The sequence below is a fragment of the Pipra filicauda genome, unplaced genomic scaffold, assembly GCF_003945595.2.
Source record: "Pipra filicauda isolate LSUMZ 115617 unplaced genomic scaffold, ASM394559v2 scaffold171_size1565689_pilon, whole genome shotgun sequence".
In the NCBI taxonomy this organism is placed as follows: domain Eukaryota; kingdom Metazoa; phylum Chordata; class Aves; order Passeriformes; family Pipridae; genus Pipra; species Pipra filicauda.
In genome coordinates this window covers 1,370,130-1,392,129 of record NW_024104229.1, presented here as the reverse complement: position 1 = coordinate 1,392,129, position 22,000 = coordinate 1,370,130, and the positions used below count along the sequence as shown (strand labels likewise).

Genomic DNA, 22,000 nt, shown 5'->3' with positions numbered 1-22,000 from the left:
TTTCCCCAGTTAGACTTGGAAAGTTTATGCAGAAAGAATAAAATAGCAACCCAAATTCAGACTATAAATAGTTCAGTCAAAGGAACAAATCCAGAGTGAAGCTTGACCTCCCAGCCTGGAGCAAAAGCTGCTTTCCCTACCCTACTGAGTTGCTCCTGGTGCTGGACTTCTGACAGGTTTTGTCACCATGTCTGAGGATCCATTTAAACAGGTATGCATTACTAAGCACTTTTTTTTTTTTAATTCAAAACAGATTCCCAGAGACTGTGGAATGCTCCATATTGGGAAGGAGGCACCTGCAGGAATCTTTTACTGTGCTCCTCCTGTTGTGGAGCCCAGCCCACTCTCCACAATCCAGTTGGATCAGTAAAAGGAAGAGGATAGGGTTGTTTTGACTAGTACGATCTGTCAGCAGGAGGAATTGTTGATCAGTCCCTTTCTGTCTGACTGGGAAATGGGTGGCACCTGCCCCATGAGTCAGGAGGAAGGAGCCAGCTCCTGCCCAGAGCTGTCCTACACCTCCCCACAGGGCCAGGCAAAGGCAAACCCACCTTCTTCACCCTCAGGACCAAGGCACGGGGTTCTCCAGACAAAAATCTGTTCATCGATATTGTGCCATAGCACAGGCTACAATGACTTTCTGTGGGGAAGGGGAGAGCAGTCCCAGCGGGAGTGCAGCCAGAATCCTGGGCTGTGCCTGCCTCTCCTGCAGTTTCCCAGTGCTCTGAGTGACCTCAGCCCTCAGTCCTCTCCTCAGCCTTTCTTCCTTCCTCTGATAGGATGCTAATTGCTGCTGAGATTTTTCCAGCTGAGCACGGGATTGTGCCTTAGTCATCTGAGCAAGTCCCCTTCCTCCTTTAAAGTTTTCTCAGGCTTAATTTGACTTTGTATCAGTAGGAAATGACAAGTCATGTCAACTCTTTTCTTTCCAAGTGTTTCATACTGCTTGGCTCTACCTGGACACGCAGCGTCTGAGCAGGGAAGCAGAATGAACCCATGAAGTATTCCCAACAGGAAGTGACATTTTTCCTCCTTTTGTTCAGTAAATTCCCTATGGGCTGCAGCTAAAATATTGGAGACATTTTAAAGACAGGAAGCAGAACTTAACCCCCTTGTAATCAGAATCACTGTTACCAGAGGAATAGGGTTTATTAGGGAAAGGTTGAGTTAAGGAAACGGCAGAAAAGCTTCAGGAACTTGTGTTTAGTTTTGCTTTGTCCTGCACATGCCAGTAATAATACTCATATTTCTCATCAATAGAGGAAGTTTTGATGTAACTTATGAGCTGCAACACCCTAACTGGTTACAAGTGCCATCTAACACAGAAAGTATTTCTCCATGTGATGCTTTTTTCCACTTTTTTTAATATTCCTTAACCTGCACGTGGCAGTTGATCCCAAATTACAGTGAAAAGTAATCCATAACATGAATTAAAACTATGAAAGTGTTTTTCAAAGAAGTATTTATAGACAGTCAAGGGTATGAAACTCTCTGTTTATTGCATGTATTTTATCTTATTTTACAAATAATTACATGGATACAAATGTTCCTTCACAGAAGGTACATTTCTTTTTTTAAAAAAAAAAAAAAGGGCTAGGGCATCATCCAAAATAAGCCATTTATTGTTCATTAATATAAAATGTATTCATATTTCTAGGAGGTGTCATATCCACACCACTGTTCATCCAGATTTCTTGTATGATCTGCTCCCTGCGCTCAATCCTTTCTGCCAGTTCTGCCGCCTCTGCCAAATTATATCCTGAGTAAGAAGGTCTGTAAAGTCCATCTATCTCATCCTGGGTGTCCAAAAGGGAATTCTCCTCCTCCTCCTGTTCACTGTTCTCGTACACTCTGGCACTCTCTGGCACCAACCGCTCCTCCTTCCTGTGTAATTTCCGGATGTCACTTGGGCACCACCCACATATCACCAAGGCACACAGTGTGAGGATTAACCCCACACAAATGCTGGACACAAACAGGAGAGCAGCTCTTTCGAGGTGATCTGCAGGCAGAAAGCCAGGGCTTAAACACTTTACAAACCCTGCCAAGGCCTGGCTACCAATCCCAGCTGCCATTTCTGCAGCATTCCATAGCCATAATGGTGGGGAATCAGGGCTGAGGGGAAGCTTTTCCTGTCAGGCACTCAAACCTCCCTGCACTCACTGCCATCTCTGCCTCTTCTTTTGCTGGGCAAAAATCCCAGCCTGATAATATCATTACAAAATAACAACAAATCCCATCTCTTTATGAGCAGCTCACTGGTGTTCCTAACCAGCTACCAGAATTCTGCATGCCCTTTTTGTTTTTTCCAGGCATCCTGCCAAAATGGGCCTTACCATCACTGCTCCTTGATGATCCCTGTATGTGTACAACCCAACATTCCCAAACATGCATGTCTCCAGTGCTGCTCACAGGTCAGGGCCAGGTTTTTAAAACTACTGAACAACCGACAGTCCCCATTGAAAATATGCATTAAAATATATCTTGGCTGCAGTCTGTAAAAGAGTTTGGATCCTTCAAGATGGGAAATATTCCATAAATATCAATTATGCTGTGATTTTCCCATCCACAAGATTGATTATATTCTAATAATATCGTTACCATCAACTGGGATTACTAGTTATGACCTTCAGAGGTGATCCTCCCTTTTCCCAAAATGTGCACCAAACAGTCTCAGCCTCATTTTCCTACCTCTGATGTATGCAAATGTAGCAAGGTAGTTAGAGCTAAGAATAATTCCATCTTTCTTTGGAAGTCTTGATTCCTTTGGATCGAAGTCAACACCTATGACACAAGGAGGTAAAGCAAATTCAGTGACGCTACTAAACTGTTATTCACCCAATAACTTTTCAGCCAACAAGTCCACCCAGAATGCAGGCAGGCCTAGGCCATGCTGCAGGAGCCTTGCACAACATTAAACCAAACAACGGTTGGTAAATTAAATAAAGTATAATTAACAAAGCGTTGAAAATACTGAGCATTTAGAAAATGGCAAATTCATTTAAAAGAATTACTACCAACTGAAACCCTTGTGCCTATTCCTATTGGGGTTTCCGAAATAATTTTAGTTCCTGAAGCTTCACAGCTTTCCAATGGACTTCCCAGCCCAAGGACTGCTGTGCGCTGTGTTACTGAGGACAGTGCACACACATGAGCCACCTCCTTAACTCTGTGGCCTTCAAGAAGAGCAGGTGTTGGCATAACTCTTAAATTATTCACCCTGTGAAACAACTGCAGTCTCACTTTTACTCTTCCCAGAAATGCTGGTTGTGGGCAGGCTGGGCGGGTCACTCCTCTCACAGCATTGCTGTGGCTGCAGGGCTGTGCCCGTATCCCACTCCCAGCCTGTCCTGCTGCCCTCCAAGGGAATGAGCAGCTGTTTCAGCAGGGTTTCCACTACCTCATGCCTCAGATGAAGCTCTGCAGTGGGAAAATGTCCTGTTTCAATCAAAGACAAAGGGAAGCAGCAAACCCTGTGTCTGTGATGGTACGTACCATCATTCTGTTTTATGGAAGACTTGTTATCAGGGACCCCGGGGTTGACAGCCATGAGGATAAATTTAGGAACTGCAAAGACAAAAGACAAATCGTGTACTGTTATTTTTAGGAACCCTCTCCCCAGTTAATTACTGTGAACAGCCCAGGCACCACCCCCCTTGTTTTCAACCTCTCAAGGGGTGTGCCAACCCTGGATAGGAGACAAAATTGGCCTATAAATTCAGGATAAAGCGTGCTACAGTCAGATGCTAAGTTGCATCTAGATACTGGGTTTGGATAATTCACTGTAATTCTCAGATAAATGTTTAAAGTCTTGTGTGATGTCCTCTGCAAAGCCTCTGGGATGGAAGGTGGGGAGGATGGGAATAGATGAGGTAGGTGGGAGTGGGCTGCATCCTTCTCACTTCATTAATTTATTCCCTTGATAAGTGTTTGCAGTCTTCTTGAAGTAATTAAAAGAGCTAAAGGCGGGTGCATTGTGCAGACATTGAGGGTTCATATATTCTGTGATGGGTGAATGGGCCCTTCAGACACCCAGATCTTGGCACCTGTTCCTGTACTGTGTGAAGATTGATTGATTGATTTTCAGACTGATGTGAAGGGGGGGGAAAAAGGAACAAATTTCAAGTATGAACCTCACCTCTATCCCACACAGAAACATTTGCCAATAAATAGTGTTGAGAGAGTTAAATGGCACAGAGGAGACTGAGGTTTGCAACTTATCATAGTTTTCATTTGGAAAACAACTAAGAATAGGATTTTTTTTCTAAGCAGAACTTTTCTTTCTGTAGGGGCTCAAAGTCAGAGCTGCTTCCTTTCCTCATGATGGAATATTTTTGGGACTCTTAGCTCCTGTTTGCAGTGGAAGGCCAACAGAGATAGGGGAGAATGAGCTCATTTCTATTTTGGCTCGTCCCTCATCATAATTCTTTGCTGTTTTCCAGCGGCAGAACACTTTCCTTGGTGTGTGGGGCAGACAGGGAGCAGGATGGATTGTTTTCAGCCTGCACTCTGGATGTTCTGAACAAGTAAGTGCCTGTGTTGGGAACAACCTCCTGGGAGGATGCACCGTTCCAGTGCCCATGCGGGACCTGAAGCTCCCCTCACATGGCCTGGGACTCCTTCACCTGTGCTGATGTTTCTTCTGCCCCCATCCCAGGGGGAACTTCCCAGGGCTTTGCTTGTTCCTTACCCCCTATGCTATTCAAACATTTGTTGTAGGGAAATGTTTAATTCAAAAAAAGCTCCTAGCTGCTTGCGTTGCTCCTTTTCATTATGAGGACTTTTAACTTGGATAGGCTGCACCAGGTTGCTGAATGGAGTAGCTGGTACCAGAAGTGGAATTTTAATCAGGATAATCACATCAGTACTACAACAGCAGTACTTTGTCAGGTAGAGTGGGAGTCAGTCACCAAAGGCAGCCGACAGACAGACTCTGGCATCCAGGGAGTGTGGATGCACCGTGGGGCATCAGGAGCCCTGAGAGAGCATTCTGTGACCCTGAAGCCCAGTCTCAGCAAAAGCCAGGAATGCCACCTCGGGCAGACAGGAGATGCTGCTGAGCAGGTCATCGGGGGACACTGAGACTGCGAGAAACCAGCACCACCCAGCTCCTGTGATGCTTTTGCTGTCAGGAATTAACTGCGAAAATAAAACTGCAGCCAGACACACCAGGCCTAAACAGCTCCTGACCACTGTGGTGGGGAGTTAACGATTTTTTTTCATGTTCCTGACCATGATGGAAACATTTTCAAGTGTGGCACAGCCTGTGGTCTGGTCTGCTGTGCTCCTGTCGCTTCAGGGGGAGGCCTATTGGCATTATCTTGGGAAGCATCAGGTTAGCAGGGATCTTCTAGTGAGGAGAAGGAATGTAAAATGTCATTCTGGAATATGCCCAAACTCTTCCCATGTTCATTAGATGATCTGTGAAATAATCAGATCTGCAGATCATTGGCTAATGCTTCAGATTGCACAGCTCAGTAGGATTTGGCAGAAGAAAAACTCCCAAATGTGCCAGCAACACACAAGAACACTATTTATTACGCATGTGTTTTGCAAAACCACTTCCCTAAATAAAAGAATGCATAACTCCAGTGCAAACAAACTCGCTCTGCTTTTCTGGTGCACAGACGTGCAAGAAGGAACAACTTGTTGTAATTATCCTCACGCTAATTAAAGAGGATTCTGTTAACCCATTCGTGAAGGGAACTGCACAATAATATAACATATTAGTGCCCTCTCCAGCAATAGAAAGCTGAATTACTGCACTGCCTCTCACAACCAACTCACAGGCAGACTGAAAATCTCCCATGCCAGCAAGGAAGCAGCTAAGGCTCATTTTCCTCTGATCTTCAGGTTCATGGTGATTTGGCCATCAGTCCTACACTGCTGTTCCTAAAAACCCATGCCCTTTGACTACTTCTCACTAGACATGCAGCTAAAGGACTCTGGTGTGTCCCTGTGGAGCTGCTCCTGTTGAAGAATTGTAAGGAATTCTGCTCTTCCCTTATGAAAATATATTAGTCTATAGCAAACAATATGGAAAACTGTTCCCTCTTGTCCAAGGAATGAGCTGAAATAGGCTTCAGTCCTGCAACAGATGTATAACCTCAAGCCCTTACTCTTCATGAACCTTTAGTTCCCTGTGCAAGGGAGAAGCTGTAGGTGTGCTCACGTGAATCAGGTTTCAGGACTGGGCTTGTGCACAGTCCTTCAATTATGCTGAACTGCTTTACCTGCACAAATGCCAGACAATGCCAGGTTATTTTTCCCAGCTCTGTTGCAGGTGAATTCTATTGAATTCTATTGAATTGTAATTTTGATAGTATTTCTCAAAAGAAACTAAATATCTACTTTATATTTTATTGTCAACTGCATTTTATGTAGGGAAAAAACCCTTAATGCCTGAGTTTTCATTAGATACAGCTCTTCCTATGGGGTTGTTCACATATTTTGGTGGTTCTTGTATGGCTGTGTCACAAACTTCCTATATGAAAGGGTAGGGGAGATTTAGAAAGGCTCAGTGTCCAGATGTGTGTTTGTCATAGTTTTGCTTTGCAAGCAGAATGAGGCTTTAAAAATGATGGTGCCTTTGCTCTTACCACATGCATAGCTGACAGTGAGGGATTTTGTCACTCCAGGAAGGCATGGGCTCCCAAAATCCTGGCTACTGACAATGATTTTGCATCTCTGCTTCCCAGAACACCTCTTTGATAAAACCTCCAGCGCTGTGTAAGACAAACAGTCTGAAAGAAAAATACATACAATAAATACAAAACACTGCTGTTACCTGAAATGAGAGCTGCTGGATGCATGACTAGAGATACAAATCTGATCTCGGGCATAAGTTTGTCCAAGCAGGATTTCAGAGTTAAATGTTAAGATCTGTCCATGCAGGGAAGTCAGCTGCAATGAAAATGTGAACTTGCAGCAAGGTAGCTCTCCCATGTTGACTTCCAGGTGTAGTAGGAGTCATGTTGAGCTCCAAAGGAACGCCCAGTATGAGGTGTCTGTGTTCCCTTCATGATATCTTGGAGGAACTAAGTACATCCAAACACCATTCCATCTATTCCATCTCACGACAGGTGTGCAAATCAAGGGAGATGAAATGCTGTTTGCAAGTCTTTCTCTTGGCCTCTGGGTTATTGCGATGAGTCAACTGGATGCCTAGTTTCAGTTCAACTCAGGTGAGATCAATTTTTGTGTCACAATAGCTCAGGCTACAGGGAAGTTTGAGGTATTAAAAGTGAATTTTGATTTATTATGAAGAGGTCAGAATGGGCTCAATATTTAGCCAGGGAAACATGTGGCAGCCAAAAATGGATTTTGCACTGAAACTGAAATCATTTGAGTGGGAAGATGTGTGAGTTACACTCTGTTTAAAAAAAAAAAAAGAAAGAATGTCTCTAAATGTGATTAAATTCCTGGTATCGACATGTGCTAAACTCCAAGCCACAAAGCATAAATGCCCCTTTAGTTTGGTTTCCAAACAGAAAGGATGCAGAAATTACAAGTCTGGAGCAAGTAATTTTTCTGAAGCTGCTGCTTTCAGTCAGCATCACCGCAGGCATTTTGTGGCTTTCTGTGCATGACAGGTATGTCTCACTCCAGGCTTCTGAGGCAAGGGCACTCTGAAGGTCTGAAAATAAAGTACTCTGGACATTAAAACAGTCCCTCTTTCTCTAATAAAGGATGGCATCTGGTCACCTTCCAACAAATGCTGAAGCTCATTTGTGCCTCTTTAGAAGAAGGACAGTGTTTGCAAAAGCACTCCAGAGGTTCCCCAAATCTGAAAAGAAGTGGAGGTTTGAGATTGAGTTCTTGACAAAGAAAATTGACATTTAATGTGTGAAAATGGTGCAGATTTGTGATTTTTAGAGTTAATCCCCTGACACCAACACTAAATAAGTCATATACCTGAGCAGAGCCATCAGGAGATACTGGGCTGATCCGTCTGACAAAGGCCTTGCGGGGTACTTTGGACATGGATTTTTCGGAGAGCAACTCTTCATTTGGCTTCTCAGAGACCTAAAATCCCAATGCCTGTGTGTCCCAAGAGGTTGCTGGAAAGGCAGGGAAGGCTGACCTAAAGGATTGGGCAGTTCTGATTAAGTAACTCAGCAGTTTTAGCTCCCCTCCCTGGTGATTTCAGATGAGTAAGGATATATTTGCGTGGACATTTTAGGCAGCCAGTAGCTTACTTTGGCAAGTGCAAAAACAACAGGAGAGTATCAGGAGCAATTATCAGGTGACTCATAGATGAATGGATTGGGAGCACAACAGCAAACTGAATTATGTTTTCTACAGAATTTCCTGCCCTGGGAGATACTCTTTGTGCCTTATAAAAACAGGAGGCTGCTGTGCTGATGGTTTTCTACAAATTCAGTGATATGGCAAGTACATGTTTCATTTTGCCTTTGGTAGATGTTTGCTCTTGTTTCTGTGGGAGTTTATAGCTTCTTATCTTCTCTATCCATGTTGGATTTGGCTCCTCTACCTGGGGAGCCAGTTGTCATATGCCTGCAGGCTCTTGGCAGGCCCATTTTTGGAGAACCTCCCAGGGATTGCCTGGTGTCACAGGTGAGTAAATGCAAACTGGTTGCATGGCTGGTTTGCTTTTGCAGGACACCACAGGAGTTACCTGGTAAGTCCTACAACATAAAAAAAACTATTTAACAACTTCCTGCATTCTAAAAATATTTTGGTTTTTAGTGATTCAGTCAAAAAATGTTCTTTTTTTTTTTTCTATCTGGTTTATGAGCATCCTTGCTGCCTTCCCGCTAGCTCTCCCAGCAGCTATGATGGGAATGACTTGAATAACTTATCCTCCTAGTCAAACACCTTATTCCAGTGGCTGAATGAGGAGAGGACTCATTCAGCTCTGCATCTTGAGTAAAGTAGTCCCACAGAACAGCCCCAAAGAAAGCAGCAATGGGGAGATGAACATAAATACGCAGAGTGGCTTCTTTCTGGCTGTCCAAGTGCTGCTTGAGCTGCACGTGCCTGTGGGGCTTGTTAAACTGGTACCATCCATTTACAATAAACTGCCTCTCGAAAGGCACATTCCCAGCATGCTAAAAAGGCTGGTGGCATCCAGTGGTGGACAGGGCAGCGACATGGGGCTGGGAAAACACTCCATTCCTCACATCTCTCTCCCAAAGTTGCCGAGCCTGTTGGTGGATCTTTTGTACCAGACACCGCTGTGGATGGCACGGGTGTCAGGATGAGGTTCTTAGTGCAGTAATAAACCATCAAATCTGACTGCAGCTATTTAACAGTTGGAGTAGAAAGCCTTGTTTCTGGAGGAAAGGCTCTTTCAGCTCCCTAATTAGCTTTGTTTGGGAAAGTTTTGGCATGCAAATGACACGCTATAAATCATGCAGGTTTTAATGAGAAGCAATTTGTCTTCTGGTTTCTTAAAAGCTTTTCTCAATTCAGACAGGAGGAGCTTTCCCTCCCTTTCTTTCCGCCCTGCCACACAAGACCTGCAGATAGGTGATGGAGCATCTTGTGCCAAGCTCTGGCAACAGCATCCTGTCCCACCCTCTCCAAACATTTCCAGCTGCCCTGTTCTCCCACATCACAATGCACAGGGTGAGCACTGGGACGGGGAGGGCAGGGGATGTGTCTCAAATGTGGATCCACATGACATAAGAAGTAACAGGCTGGTGAAGGACCAGGGCACACAAAAAAAAAACCCTCCACAATTTGTCACCCTGACACTGAAGCCCAGCTGCTCCTTGCTTTCATCCCCAACTGCTCCTTATGCTGATTTATGTGTCCTGGGCTGTGCCCACCCCTAGAAGAATAAGGAGCTCGCTTTTAAAATCAACTGAAAGCAAAGATTTCACACCTCCAAATCAGGATGGCTTGTGCTTTGTGGAGCCCAAATATCAGCTCTCAGGATAAGAACTGACAAGGGAAAGCTGTGGAGTTTGGAGCAAGCTACGGCTGCAGACTCCTAAAGAAAGTTACCATAATACTATGGTAATTTATGCAAGAGCATGGCACACAGGGTTCTGCCTGTGCATCAGAAAAGGGCCATTTGAACCGCTGATTCCAGCAGAAACACACAATATCGTTAGCACCACTTAGGAAAAGGATTGCTGATACCTTTATATTCCAGGTCCAAGTATTGTCAGTAAACGAGGCAGGATGATGTGCCAAAAATCCTACTTACTGATAGTGCAGGCCATTCCCTGGAAGTGAATCAAGGAGACTTCCTGAACAGCTGCACCCTTTCTCCCTCTCCCTGCAGTGCCTGTCCTGAGGCCCTGGAAGCCTGCAGGAGATTACCCCGTTGCCTGGTTTGATTTACAAGCAGCTCCAAGTTCAGAACTCAGTTAGTATTTTGTACAAAAAACCCCAAACCTGATTTTTCTCTCCTCCTTGCACATGCATGTGCAGAGTGGGGGATCCATCCCACCAACATCAAGGGCAAGGGACAGGTGGAGCTCCCCACTTTCTGGGAACAGCAGGAACCAAATTCCCTGCTCCTGCATGTGCACAGGCAGGAGTTCTAGGCTTGTTTTAAACTTGAGGGCCAAGTGTGTTTTTCCAAACAGTTAAAAAAATCTGAGCTATAAAAAACTAGACACAGGAAATCCCCTGAATTAATGGATGAAGTGATGTGCACCTCAGACTGCTTCAAGCACCTTCCAACAGCCAAATCTGACCTTCCCTGTTCATCTCAGCAGAAAGTTACTTGGACTTAAAAAATGGTGGCTGGTCTCTTCTTCCCTTCAAACAATCACTCCTCATCTTGCCACTGCTCTGAACACATCTTTTAAGGAAGTTTTGTCTTGACAAGATTTGTTGGGGCCAAGGGGTGTAATGGCTCCTGCTGGCACCTTTTGGGGCCCCAAACACCTACCTAGCTTCCCAGTTTCCTCAGGCTGACACAGACAAGGACCTTTTCACATCTGATGTGTGCACACAGAGAGAGCTGACTTCAGGTTTGTTGTGGTGGAAGCAAAATCCTTACTTTTATATCCACAAAATTCATTTGACTGCTGTCTCCCACAACTAAAGTGCCAAGGCAGTGTGTAAACATTCCCAGATCTGCCTACAGCCACTTGTGCCTTCACTGCAGTTATTTCTGCTCTCAGGAGACTTTCCCAAAGGACTGGCTCACACTAGGAAGAGAGAACAGAAATCAAAAGCTTTTCAATCACTGTCAGTGAATAAGAGATGAAAGGTCCTTTAAATTGTCCACAATACCGATACAAAATAAAAAAAAAAATTACAAAAAATCACAGCATCACAGAAACCTGTTATGTAAAAAAATTATGACACCTATGAACTAGAAAGAACCTGCAGGATTTTGAAAATCCCCCTTGTTTGTCTTGCTAACATCCCTTCCTCTTAGCTGAATCCCACTGGAAAGAGGGGATTAGGACAAAACCCAGCCCTAGGGTATGTCATGCCATGGTGCAAGCTGTGATGAGAGTGTGTGAATTCTCCACCTCCCCTCCCAGCCTCCCAAAAGTGGGACCAGGTACAAGAGAGGGCTGTGCTGGTCACTTGTGCTGGAGGGGATACACATCTGACCAGCCAATGCACATCCAGGTGAAATTTCTGGGAAGGATATTGCAGTGTTCTACTTGCAAGTTGCAGCTGGAGATGATCCACTGGAGCCTCCTATCAAGTATTTTCATGTATTAACAGGAGTAATTTATTATTTGAGAGGCGTTTGTTGACCTGAATCTTCCTTGTGCTCTCTATGGTAACCTGTTCTGGCGCAATCCTTTAACTTCTTCTGGCCAATACATTTTCTCTTTCCTCATGCACATGTTAGTACAAATGTAAAATAGATAATGGGTCAGAAAAGGCAACAGCTCACACAGGAACAAACTGCTATGTTTTCCTGCTTTGGTGCTGTGCACAAGAGATTCATCAAAGCAGAACCATCTGCTACAAAAACGCACCCAGAATTTTCTTGTAAAGTTTTTGATAATCTCAGTAAAACAGGGAAGTTGCTCTCTGGAAATTCTGTACAGTCTTATAAGTGCCAGGCATTTGGACAGCTGCAGAAGCTGGTTTTCACTATTGAACTGGTTCAGAAAACCCATTGCACAAGTAGGGAGTCATGTTAAACGTAAAACTGAGGGTCAGAACAGGTGCTGTAAGGATGGATTTATACACTCTATTTCCTACATGGAGAAGAGCCTTTAGGCTAAAGAAATTTTATGGTTTCTTGTGTTCCCTTTGAAGCAAAGCTCTGAAAATCTGTCAGCTGATTTGACCGGTAGCTCACGGAAAAGTGATGGTTCAGAACACATCTGTGCCAGCCCAAAGCTGCTGTTTGTCACTGCTTATCACATGTAACATCAGGTAAACAAGATCTAGAGTAGTATCTAATTAATTCAATACCCAGTACCCCTGGCAGGACCATACCAGGTGTGGAGAGATGCAAAACTTGAGCTCAACAGAGACTTCCTATGCCTGGCATTAGGACCTACAACATCCTAAAACAAAACTCTTTTGCATGGTGTAAAAAAACTGCCTCACAGTTTCTCTGTGATGCAGTGAAAGAACTGGAAAGGCTCAGGCACTGTCTTTAGGCTGAGAAGCACAAATGTGGGCAGAAACAACAACAAATGCACGATGGAGCCAATTTAGCTTTTGGTGCAAACATAAACAAGTAAGTGGGCTCTGATTCAGGAAGGAAGAGCAGCTAAAGTAAGTTTTCAAATTGTCTCAAGTCATTACAATCATGCTGACATTCAAATTACCATTGCTTTCCCTGAGAGAAAGGCAGACAGGCATTTCAGAAGTCTAATCATGCACCCACCCACATCAGTAGGTGCTTAAATAACCACATAAGATTTAAGCTCGAGACAGACAGATCTGGAGTCAATTGGATCTGGGTCCGAAGTGCCAAGTCTTTTGTGATAACTGAATGTGAACTCCCATGCTGCACAGGTGCTCTTGGAAATTCTACTGCCTGCACAGAGTCACTGGTACTGTGCAGGAAGAGGCCAAGCACCTGGAAAATCTATACAAGGATCTACCTTCTGTAGATCTACTTTGTGTTTGTCTCAGGTTTTATGCTCTCTCCTATTACCAGTGTCATGGGTTGCTTTATAGAACACAAAGCCAGCACCAGCCAGGGCATTGCTCCAGAAGTGCTTGTACACAGGGGCCACAGCAAAGCTTGTTGCTGTTGCAAATTCTTTCTCTATTTATCCTGGGAAACTTTATCCAGTAAGAAGGGTTGGCAGAATTCTGGTCTGTGAACTGTAAGTGCTGACATTAGAGGCGAGTGATTTTTAGAGGTGACTGAAGTGCAAGATATAAGTATGAACCCAAGCCTTTCTCGATAAGCTGAGCCATCTCTGCCCTGCCTTGTATCATAGACTGCCATGGTGAAGGATGTGTGGGTCTGTCAAAGACCTGCTAAAATGTATCCTCCACAGAACAGACAGGCAGAACTAAGTCTGTGTGAAGGCCCACACAAGGTGTGAAATACAGACCTGGCAATATTAAATAGATCCCTGTCTAAGAACAGATCATGATTTTCAGCCAGTGCATTTTTAATAGTATCTATGTAACTAAACAGAAACACTGGCTTGCAGACAAAGGGCTTTTAAGATTAATTATTGATCTCTTCTTGATGTTCAGAGAAGCTTCTCATAGATTACACTTGTAGTATGTTTCTTTGGAGCAATTCTCAGCCTTTGCACAGGCTGGCATCAGTCATACAAGCCCTTCCCTGTCTGGTACTAAGGGATTTGAACAGCACACACACCTTGTACTGGCCTTCTCCATGGCATGAAAATTTACCTTCATGCCTTCAGTGTCAACCACTGAACATATTAGTCAGTTCAGTACCACGTGCATAGGACATTCCTGCCTGCTGGACTTGGTGCCAAAGAGAAATCCCAGGCATATTTAATTTCCTGGTATACCACCACAGTCTTGGAGTTCAGTCATACAACAGCATCTAAGCAATGAACCCTGCCCTATGAGTCCTCTCCTTGCAGTCTGCAGCTAAGCCATGGAAGATCTGGCAGAAAAAGGGATCAGAGAAGAAGGGAGCAGTAAAACACGGTGTTAGGGTCGCCTGATTGATATCAGAAACTGGAGGAAGAAGAGAGGCAAAGAGCTGATATTTCGTGCACGTCACCTAAGTTCAAGACAGGCAACAGAACTAGTTTTTGACATTAATCATACTAAGGACTGATTAACTACATGAAAATTTATTACTTTGCTGCATTTCTTCCTCTATGTTCCTCACTCATGCTGGGCAATTCTTCTGCGTTTCAGAAATAATCTCTCTTACATTTCAATCACTGACCCTTTCAAAACACCATTGCTCTTGCACCTGAAGCTTTCTCCCAAATCTGTTTCCCCTCTTCTCTGTGCACCTGCTTGGAGAAGGTCTATGAGCAGTGTACAAACATACCAAAGGGGGGGATGTGCTCCGCCTCTGCCGAGCAGGCGCTCTCCTCCTGGGCCCATCTGCCATAGGTGGCCGAGTAGATGATAAGGAACTTGGATTCCTGGCAGTGGAGTTTCAGTTCCTGGTTCTCACATGCTGATTTGGTTTTGTATTCAGCTAAAGTAGAAGCAAACAGCAATAAGGCAACATGAGGCAATTTATTCAGCTGGGCTGTTAATAGTAAATAGCAGCGTGACAGAAACCAGCTTTTCTGCAACTGCTGTTGCGAGTGACATGTGGCACCAGTACAACAGAGACAGAGTCAATAGCAGAGCACTTCCTCCAACTGAATGCTCCCATGTGATTATCCACAGCCTTTGGCTCCTTTTTGAATTGAATAAAAAAATTAATTTTGCCAATCTCCTCTCCCAGTAGAACAGCCTCCCCCCTTCCTGCCTGATTTCCTGGCTTGCTTTCCACCCCTGCTCCACAGGAGAAACCTCATCCTTCCCTTTTTTGTCTCCCCAGGACACTGTTGCTCTACGCCCACCTCGGCTGCCCTGAGCACTCATCAATCATGGGCACGGCTGGCACCGCTCGGTGACAGCACCGGGTGAGGGACAGAGAATGGGAGGATAAAGGCATGGGAAAGGGCTCCCCATCCCGAGCCAGGCACTGCTCCCAGCTGTATTTGCAGGGCTTCACCAAGGTCAGGGGGTTTGCCTGAGCTTCACTATCCAGCACGGGCTCATTGGAAAGTTTTGCTGACAAAGCAATGTGAATCAGGAGCCTGAGAAAAACACCCCCTCTCCCCTGCTCAGCTGGCACAGCCACATGGGCAGCACTCTCAGCACAGAGGTGGGGAAGTCAGTGAGCTCATCTCCCAGTCAGAATGGCTGATCCCTCCTGGAGAACCAGCTAAAACTGTATCTGGCCAGGGAAGCTCTTGCTGGCCTAAGCAGCCGCTCTCCCTGTGGTATTTGACCTGCTCGAATCTTCCTGGTCTAACTGTGGTGGCAAACCTTTTTACAGCAGATAAGGCCAGGGAGAAGAGTTTTTTCTCCTCCTATTTTTTTGTCCTCAAAAATGTGAAAACAGGAAAAGGAGGTCCCTGACTGAGCAAGAGAAAATGGAAACCTTATTTTTAGCGAATGATGTCCCTGTGAGTGGATTGTGAGTGTTGGAATTGTAGAGAGAAAAACCTATCTATTAATTAAAAAAAAAATTATTGTTTCATCCAGAATAGAACAGATAAAACAATGTTCTTGGTAACAATCCAGTTTCTTCCATTCAAGCTCATCAACAGCCACAAGTTTAAGTCTAAAAAAGAGTTATTTTCAAAAAGTAAATGACCTGCTGCAGATTGTCACTTCTGCAGAAGCACCTGCCATACCACCCATAAAAATCATGCCAAAAACCAGGGGCTCTGCCCAAGGGTTGACAGGCTAAAGCTGTGTTCTGTGGCTGTGCTGGAGTGGCTCTGGAAGTACAGACAACAGAGACAAACTCCCAAGTGGTATCAGACAGGGTAAGATTTCAACAGAGATCTCTGCAGACACAGAGCAAAAATAATTCTAAATAGACGAAAAACAGAGGTATTTAGACAACTGCTGAAGTGCCCACTTGAAGGCAAGGAGGCTGCAAAATATACAAGTTATACTCAAGTGATTTCCTGAGCAAGGAAGTTTTCCACTGCCAAGCCTAACAATATTGGTATCTTACCTACAAATATAAATTTCCTGCCATGAGAAACCATGTAGTTTGCACTGGAATTGGATTATTTCTCAATCTTGGGGACAGCACTTACTCTTAAATACATTTTTTACCAGCTTTTGTAAAATTCAGACCACAGAAAGCACTATGTAATCAAAGAAGCTCATTCCCAATGGGGAAAAATATTAAGTGGCTTCTGAAAGTAACAAACAGGTTCCCAATTCACTTCTGATTAGTAAAAAAAGATTTCTAATGATACAGACACAGCTATGATATTCAAATCCATCTACTATTAATAAGGCACTAATTGTAATATGTGAAAAAATTAAACTACTGATATATTAAAACAGATAATGAAAATTTTAAATGTCAGGCACTTTTTTCCGCTAATGGTTAGCCCAGTGTATCCCCCTGGGAGTTCTTGTGTCAGTGTTTTGCCAAATGTAACATCTGCCTCTCATCTCTCTGCTCTGAGTTCCACACCCTGCGTGCATTGGCCCTTCAGTTTGCCTGCCACCTACTCCTGTTCCACCAGTGGTGTCTGTCTTAACGCCCTGGTTAAAGAAAATCCCTTTAGTGCTCTCTCCTGTGGTTGTGGGATAGTGTTTCTGAGTTGGCTGGTGAATCTACCCATAAATCATCATTCAGCTGTTTTCTTTGGGACCCATTTCAGCCACGCTGGGGATTAGCTGCCAAAAAAGGTGAGCCCCCAGGCTACTGGGGCTTGTTCTCATATACAATAGCAACAAGAAAAACAATAAAAAACACCAATAAATGAAACCTCTCAATCATTCTTCCACTTTCTCATGTTTACAAAGCAGACTCCTTCTGAGGCAGGATTTGTCCCCTGACACATCAACATCAAATACCTGCACAGATCACAGGTGATTCTACAACATACCCTGTAACAAAGTCAGCACATCTATCCTCTGACCATTATTCTGTAAGTGGGAGGCATTTTTGAATCTTTGAAAGCTTTGGTCCCAGCTCCTTAAGTATTTTTGCATATTCCTCACTGTGATATCTTCTGCATCATTTGGATCCTTAGCCCCAGCATCTGGTTTTGCTGTTCATCTCTGTCTTTCTAATATGACATTATCATTGCTATTTCTCTAAAAATAGTTTCCAAAACATTTTTCCTTTCTAGTCTGATGTCTGACAGGTGGTCCTACCAAACTACATTGGTCATGACACTGGCAGCAAGCACCCTGAAACTGCAAATACAGTGAGAGCTAAGGTAAAGTAGAAAAGAACAATTTGCTATCAATCCAAGAGCCCCAAAGCTCCACATAGATTTATGCAAAGCCTCGTGCAGTGGCATTTTAACCAAAACAAGCAACAAAAGACACAGAAAAACACATTTGCCTGATGTCGATTACTTACTAGGTTTGCATTTAAAGGAGACAAGGAGGAATTTAGTGGTTCCTGGACAGAGATCAGGCCCAAAAACCCGACTATTGACAAGGAGTTGGCAGGATCTCAGGTTTTGGCATTCATCCAGTACTTTCTAGAACAATGGGCAAAAAGGATAGGCTTGAAAACAAGGTATGAAGCTACACAGCAATGAGAACACTTAGTTGCGCTTTGTTCTATACAGGAGAGAAATCACAACTTTTTGGCTATAAACATGCAAGAAACATCTGTATCACTGGACCTAGGCCATATCTCTACTAGACTTAGAGTCATGGCCAAGTTTATGGGATCACATTCACCACAGCAATGCTCACCGCAAATTAGGATGTTACCAATTCACTGTTGTTACTTTTCCCTCTGCCCCCGGGGGAGTCAGCCAAATTTCCCTGAGTGCCACCACAGCCTTGGTGGTGCAGAGCCCAGAGAAAGAGGGAACACACTGACCCCCAGCTTTTTCCCTGAATGTGCCTGAGACATACGCTCCTGAGCACATTTATGGGAGTGCAATGTCCAGGTGAGGCCTGGCAACTCAAAGAAGAGGTCTTTTTAACCATTTCATATTGATCTACGTATGTGTACCTGATCATGCTCTGTAATAACCTTCACTTGAGAGAGTTCTAACTCTCAAGTGGTGTGCTGAGGGACACTGAAGCACAACCCTATGTTTAAGCCATGTGTTTGACCTCCTGCTTAAGGGACATTTGCTTCTTCCTTGCAGTTACACACATGATCAGATATTTGCTTGACTTGCCACTTGAGCAAATTTCAGAATTGGTTTGATTGCAAAGCACAGATGTGCCTGTCTATCCTCAGCCTCCATGTCTTGTTTTGTGGGGTTTTTTTAACACTGTTGTTCTAAGGTGATATTTATTCCAAATTTATTGGCCCAGCAATATATCCTGGTTCTCTCTGTGCTGCTTCCCCTGGGAGTGGCAACAGAGAGGACAACAAACAGGTCAGCACAAAGGGCCATGTGGGCCCTCTCCAAGTCCTGCAGAAGGTCTGAGTACTCCTACTGCTCACACTGGTGCTCCCACTTCAACAGTGGGTTTGGAACTGAAGCTGCAGAAAATAGGAAGACATTGCCCAAAGTGAGTCTGTGTCCAGTTTTTAACACAGTCACAAGCCAAAGCACCTAAAAAACCCCAGTTTAAATGCGGCAGTGTACTCAGGAAATTCTTACTGACACCATTTTTGGATAGTCTGTGGTGTTGTGCCCAGGCTTTTTGATTAAAATCACAGCAGGCTGTGACAAGGAGGGTGTTATCCCCAGGTCACCCCACCCTTAGCAGGACTAACTGTAAGATAGCATTCTCTGGTAGTTATAGGTAGTCCCATAAAATGTGTGGGAATTTTTGCATTGTTTCTCATCAGAAGTGGTCTCAGTCGTACCAAGAGGTCAAATCACAAATTTACCACTGTGATAGCAGAAGCTGCATTCCTGTTTCCAGGCTGAGAGAGTTGGCAGTGGCTGGATCTCTGCTGTCAGCCCTGGAAGCCATCCCTCCCAGCAGCAATAACACACATTAGCAGTACATTGCAGTGATCCTGTAACACTCGCACTGACAGAAGGAAAGGACTTGCATCCAACACTTTTTGAGCATTAAATGCACTCTAAATTAGAGTTTAAAAGAGAAGGGAAAGCATAGCAGGCTTAATTTTATAAGTCAATTCTCCTTTTACAGAGTTGCAAGTCAAACAAATAACTCCTCCTTATTTGGGATGGTTCTGGAAGGGACCAGTGAAATAGAGTTACATCTTTAGCAAGGGGAGAGCTGTCCCCTACTGAGTCACCTTCTGTTTGCACCTGATCTGAATCATCTCCTGTGCATCTGTTTGTATTTTCTCCTGCTTAATGCAAACAGCAGCAGCATTTTCTGTCATGTTGCTGTGCACAAGCACGCAGACACAAAAACAAACAATGACACTCAAAATAGCAGCAGGCTGTTAATATCTGGAGATGGATCCAGCTCTGAAGGGATCCCTCTAATGGGAGGCCGATGTAAAACGTGCCTGTTGTGCTTCCTCCTGGCTGCAGGGCAGCATCACACCCCACTGTGGGACTGCAGATTGGCTTCCAAAGGGAAGAGGAGGAGGGGTGAGATCACTGGTGCTCTTTTCTAAGAAATCAGTTTACAAGATGTGTCTCTTCTCCTTGACAGAACAGGAACTCCCTAAGATGCAGAACGTCTCTCACGTTCTTGGCCTCACCAAAATGCTTTCATGCCTTTGATCAGTGACAGTGCCTGAATGATGATGATAGTTTATACAACAGTTATCCCATGCTGTGTTTTTTATATTCACGGAAAAAAACTGCCCATGGAGACCTCACAAGCCCAAAATAATCACTGGTGTCGCTTTGCTGTGGTCAGTAAAATGACACCAAGGATGCATCTGGCCTACTGTTTTTGGTGGGGAGAGGTACTTTCATGCGGCCTGTAGGTAATGTTTGGAATGTCTTTAGAAATTGCGGTACATTATAGGCACTTATAAAACTGCCCTAATACTGATTCTGGAGAAAGGATATTACTGCCAAACCACTCTATAGAACTCTTCAACCACCTAGGGGCAGGAACAGACACTCCCTGTTGTCAAGAAGGAATGTATGTGTCTGCTACAGGCACAAATGTTGGAAATACTCATCAAAGCTTCAAATGTTCACAGAAGCTTCTGCAGATCATCTGTAGCAGTTTCACCAACAGAACATGTTCAGAATCCACTGATTACTCATTTTTGCAATGTTTTGCTGAATTTGGCCCAACACTGGGCATTTTTCACTGTGATGAAGCAGTGATAAGTCAGACCTTCTAAGTCGTGTTATGAAAGTCTCCACAGTGGAAAGTAATAATTGATGAAGTATAAATGATTTTAAGCTATTCTTAAGCAGGCCCAGCAGACAAACGATAAGATATTGCTGATACAGATCAGGTATTCACAGAAATGCAGATATCTGCAGAAATACTTAGGATTTGCTGTTTAGCTGTCACTGCGCCTTTTCAGTGAGGAAAGACAGGCATGGAACAAGCCAGATGCCAACCATTCTATTCAGTGGGTTTGTAACCCAGCTCTGTCCAATGGTTGTATTCTCTCCTGGGGACAAGGAGGGCCTGTGTGATAGATTAAGGTTGGTCAACTCAGTCACGACGCCCTTGATTGGAAAGGAACTATTTTAGGGAATTTTGAGAAGGGGGTTTCCAAGGCAATCTACAAAGCTCTCATAATCCTATGGTAATATCCTCCTGACCAGACAAATCCTTTCATCTGTAACACTTTTGATGGTAAACTGACATAGGTACGGTGTCATTTCATTCAACGTTGCGAACAGTTGCATGGAAACATTAAGAACCTTTACAACGTGGGGTACCTGCAACGAGGTGGGTGCCACACAGTTTCTCGGTTCTGCCATCTTCGTTTGAGGCTCCTGAGTGCTGCACATGTGGGAGTCTTGCCCGTAAAATGCTGACTGAACACTGATGGTTGAGTGCCGAGGACAGTGCAGGCTCAGGTGCTCCCCATCGCAGGCATAGGCTGTGTGGTTCTGCAGGAGCTTGGTTAGGTAACCTAGAAAATATTCAGCTGTTACAACTAGTACAGGAAACCACAAGCTCGTCAGACAAAAAGAAAACCACAATCAGTCTCCGGAAAGGGCACTGTAGTCAAGGTTATACACCTGGCCTGCAGCCACACGGTTCTGTGAATGGGTCAACCTTTCGTGCTCGTAAAGGTCAGGGCCAGGACACGTGGGGTTGTGTGGCCATGAGTCACAGCCCTCCCAGCACTCCAGCAGCAGCAGGATGTGTTGTCATGGACAATCCCTGGCCTCGGGCCCTTGCCAGTCATGGCTGTGCTCAGTCTTAGGTGTGTCTGCAGAGGTCAGAAGGGGTATTACTTGGTTTTGTGGGCCAGGCTCTTGCATTCCAGCTGGCTAAAGGTACTCCTTATACCTTGTCTTAAAAGGATGCTCTGCACTTCTGGACTTCTAGGCAGTTGTGTTTCACTCTTAAGAATAATGGAGAAGCTGCCCCACACACATTTTCTTGTTTTGGTGGCTGAATCGGGGGGGAGAGGCTTATCATTGAAACAAAAACTAGTTTTCTCAAAGAAAATATTGAAAAGGAGTTTGCTCATGCCATTTAATTTCCACACTTCTGCCCTTTATAAACCTTTCCCCAAAGACAAGCAATTTTTAAAAAAGTTTTTTAAATAGAAACTTAAGAATTCTAAGCAAAAGATATGAAACTTATAGAATTGTGGAATGGTTTGGATTGGAAGGGACCTTATAAATCACCCAGTTCCAACCTCCTACCATGGGCAGGGACACCTTCCACTGGGTTGCTTCAAGCGCCATCCACCTGTCCTTGAACACTTCCAGGGATAGGTCAAACATTTCAGTTCTCTGGCATTTTTTCCAGCTCTGACTGTGCAACTAGATAAGGAAAATCAGCTCCCCTATCAGTTACTGAGTCTGGAGAAAGGAGAAGCCTGCTCCACTAC

General features: G+C 44.3%; 1 protein-coding gene across 3 annotated transcripts in view; it reads right to left on the bottom strand.

Moving 5' to 3' along the window:
- Positions 1 to 1,475: 1,475 nt before the first annotated feature.
- Positions 1,476 to 22,000, bottom strand: part of EVA1C (eva-1 homolog C) — a 31,874-nt gene continuing 11,349 nt past the window's right edge. For 2 of the 3 annotated variants that reach the window (XM_027744240.2, XM_027744238.2), the window contains exons 2-8: positions 20,871 to 21,067; positions 17,477 to 17,600; positions 14,405 to 14,557; positions 6,600 to 6,743; positions 3,496 to 3,567; positions 2,692 to 2,784; positions 1,476 to 2,002 (exon numbers count right to left, since the gene is read on the bottom strand). In XM_027744240.2, coding sequence (XP_027600041.1) covers positions 1,620 to 2,002; positions 2,692 to 2,784; positions 3,496 to 3,567; positions 6,600 to 6,743; positions 14,405 to 14,557; positions 17,477 to 17,600; positions 20,871 to 20,942 — 1,041 coding nt within the window. In that variant the 5' untranslated portion in view covers positions 20,943 to 21,067 and the 3' untranslated portion in view covers positions 1,476 to 1,619. The remainder of the gene's footprint in view (positions 2,003 to 2,691; positions 2,785 to 3,495; positions 3,568 to 6,599; positions 6,744 to 14,404; positions 14,558 to 17,476; positions 17,601 to 20,870; positions 21,068 to 22,000) is intronic. The other variant, XM_039379645.1, reaches the window with a different exon arrangement.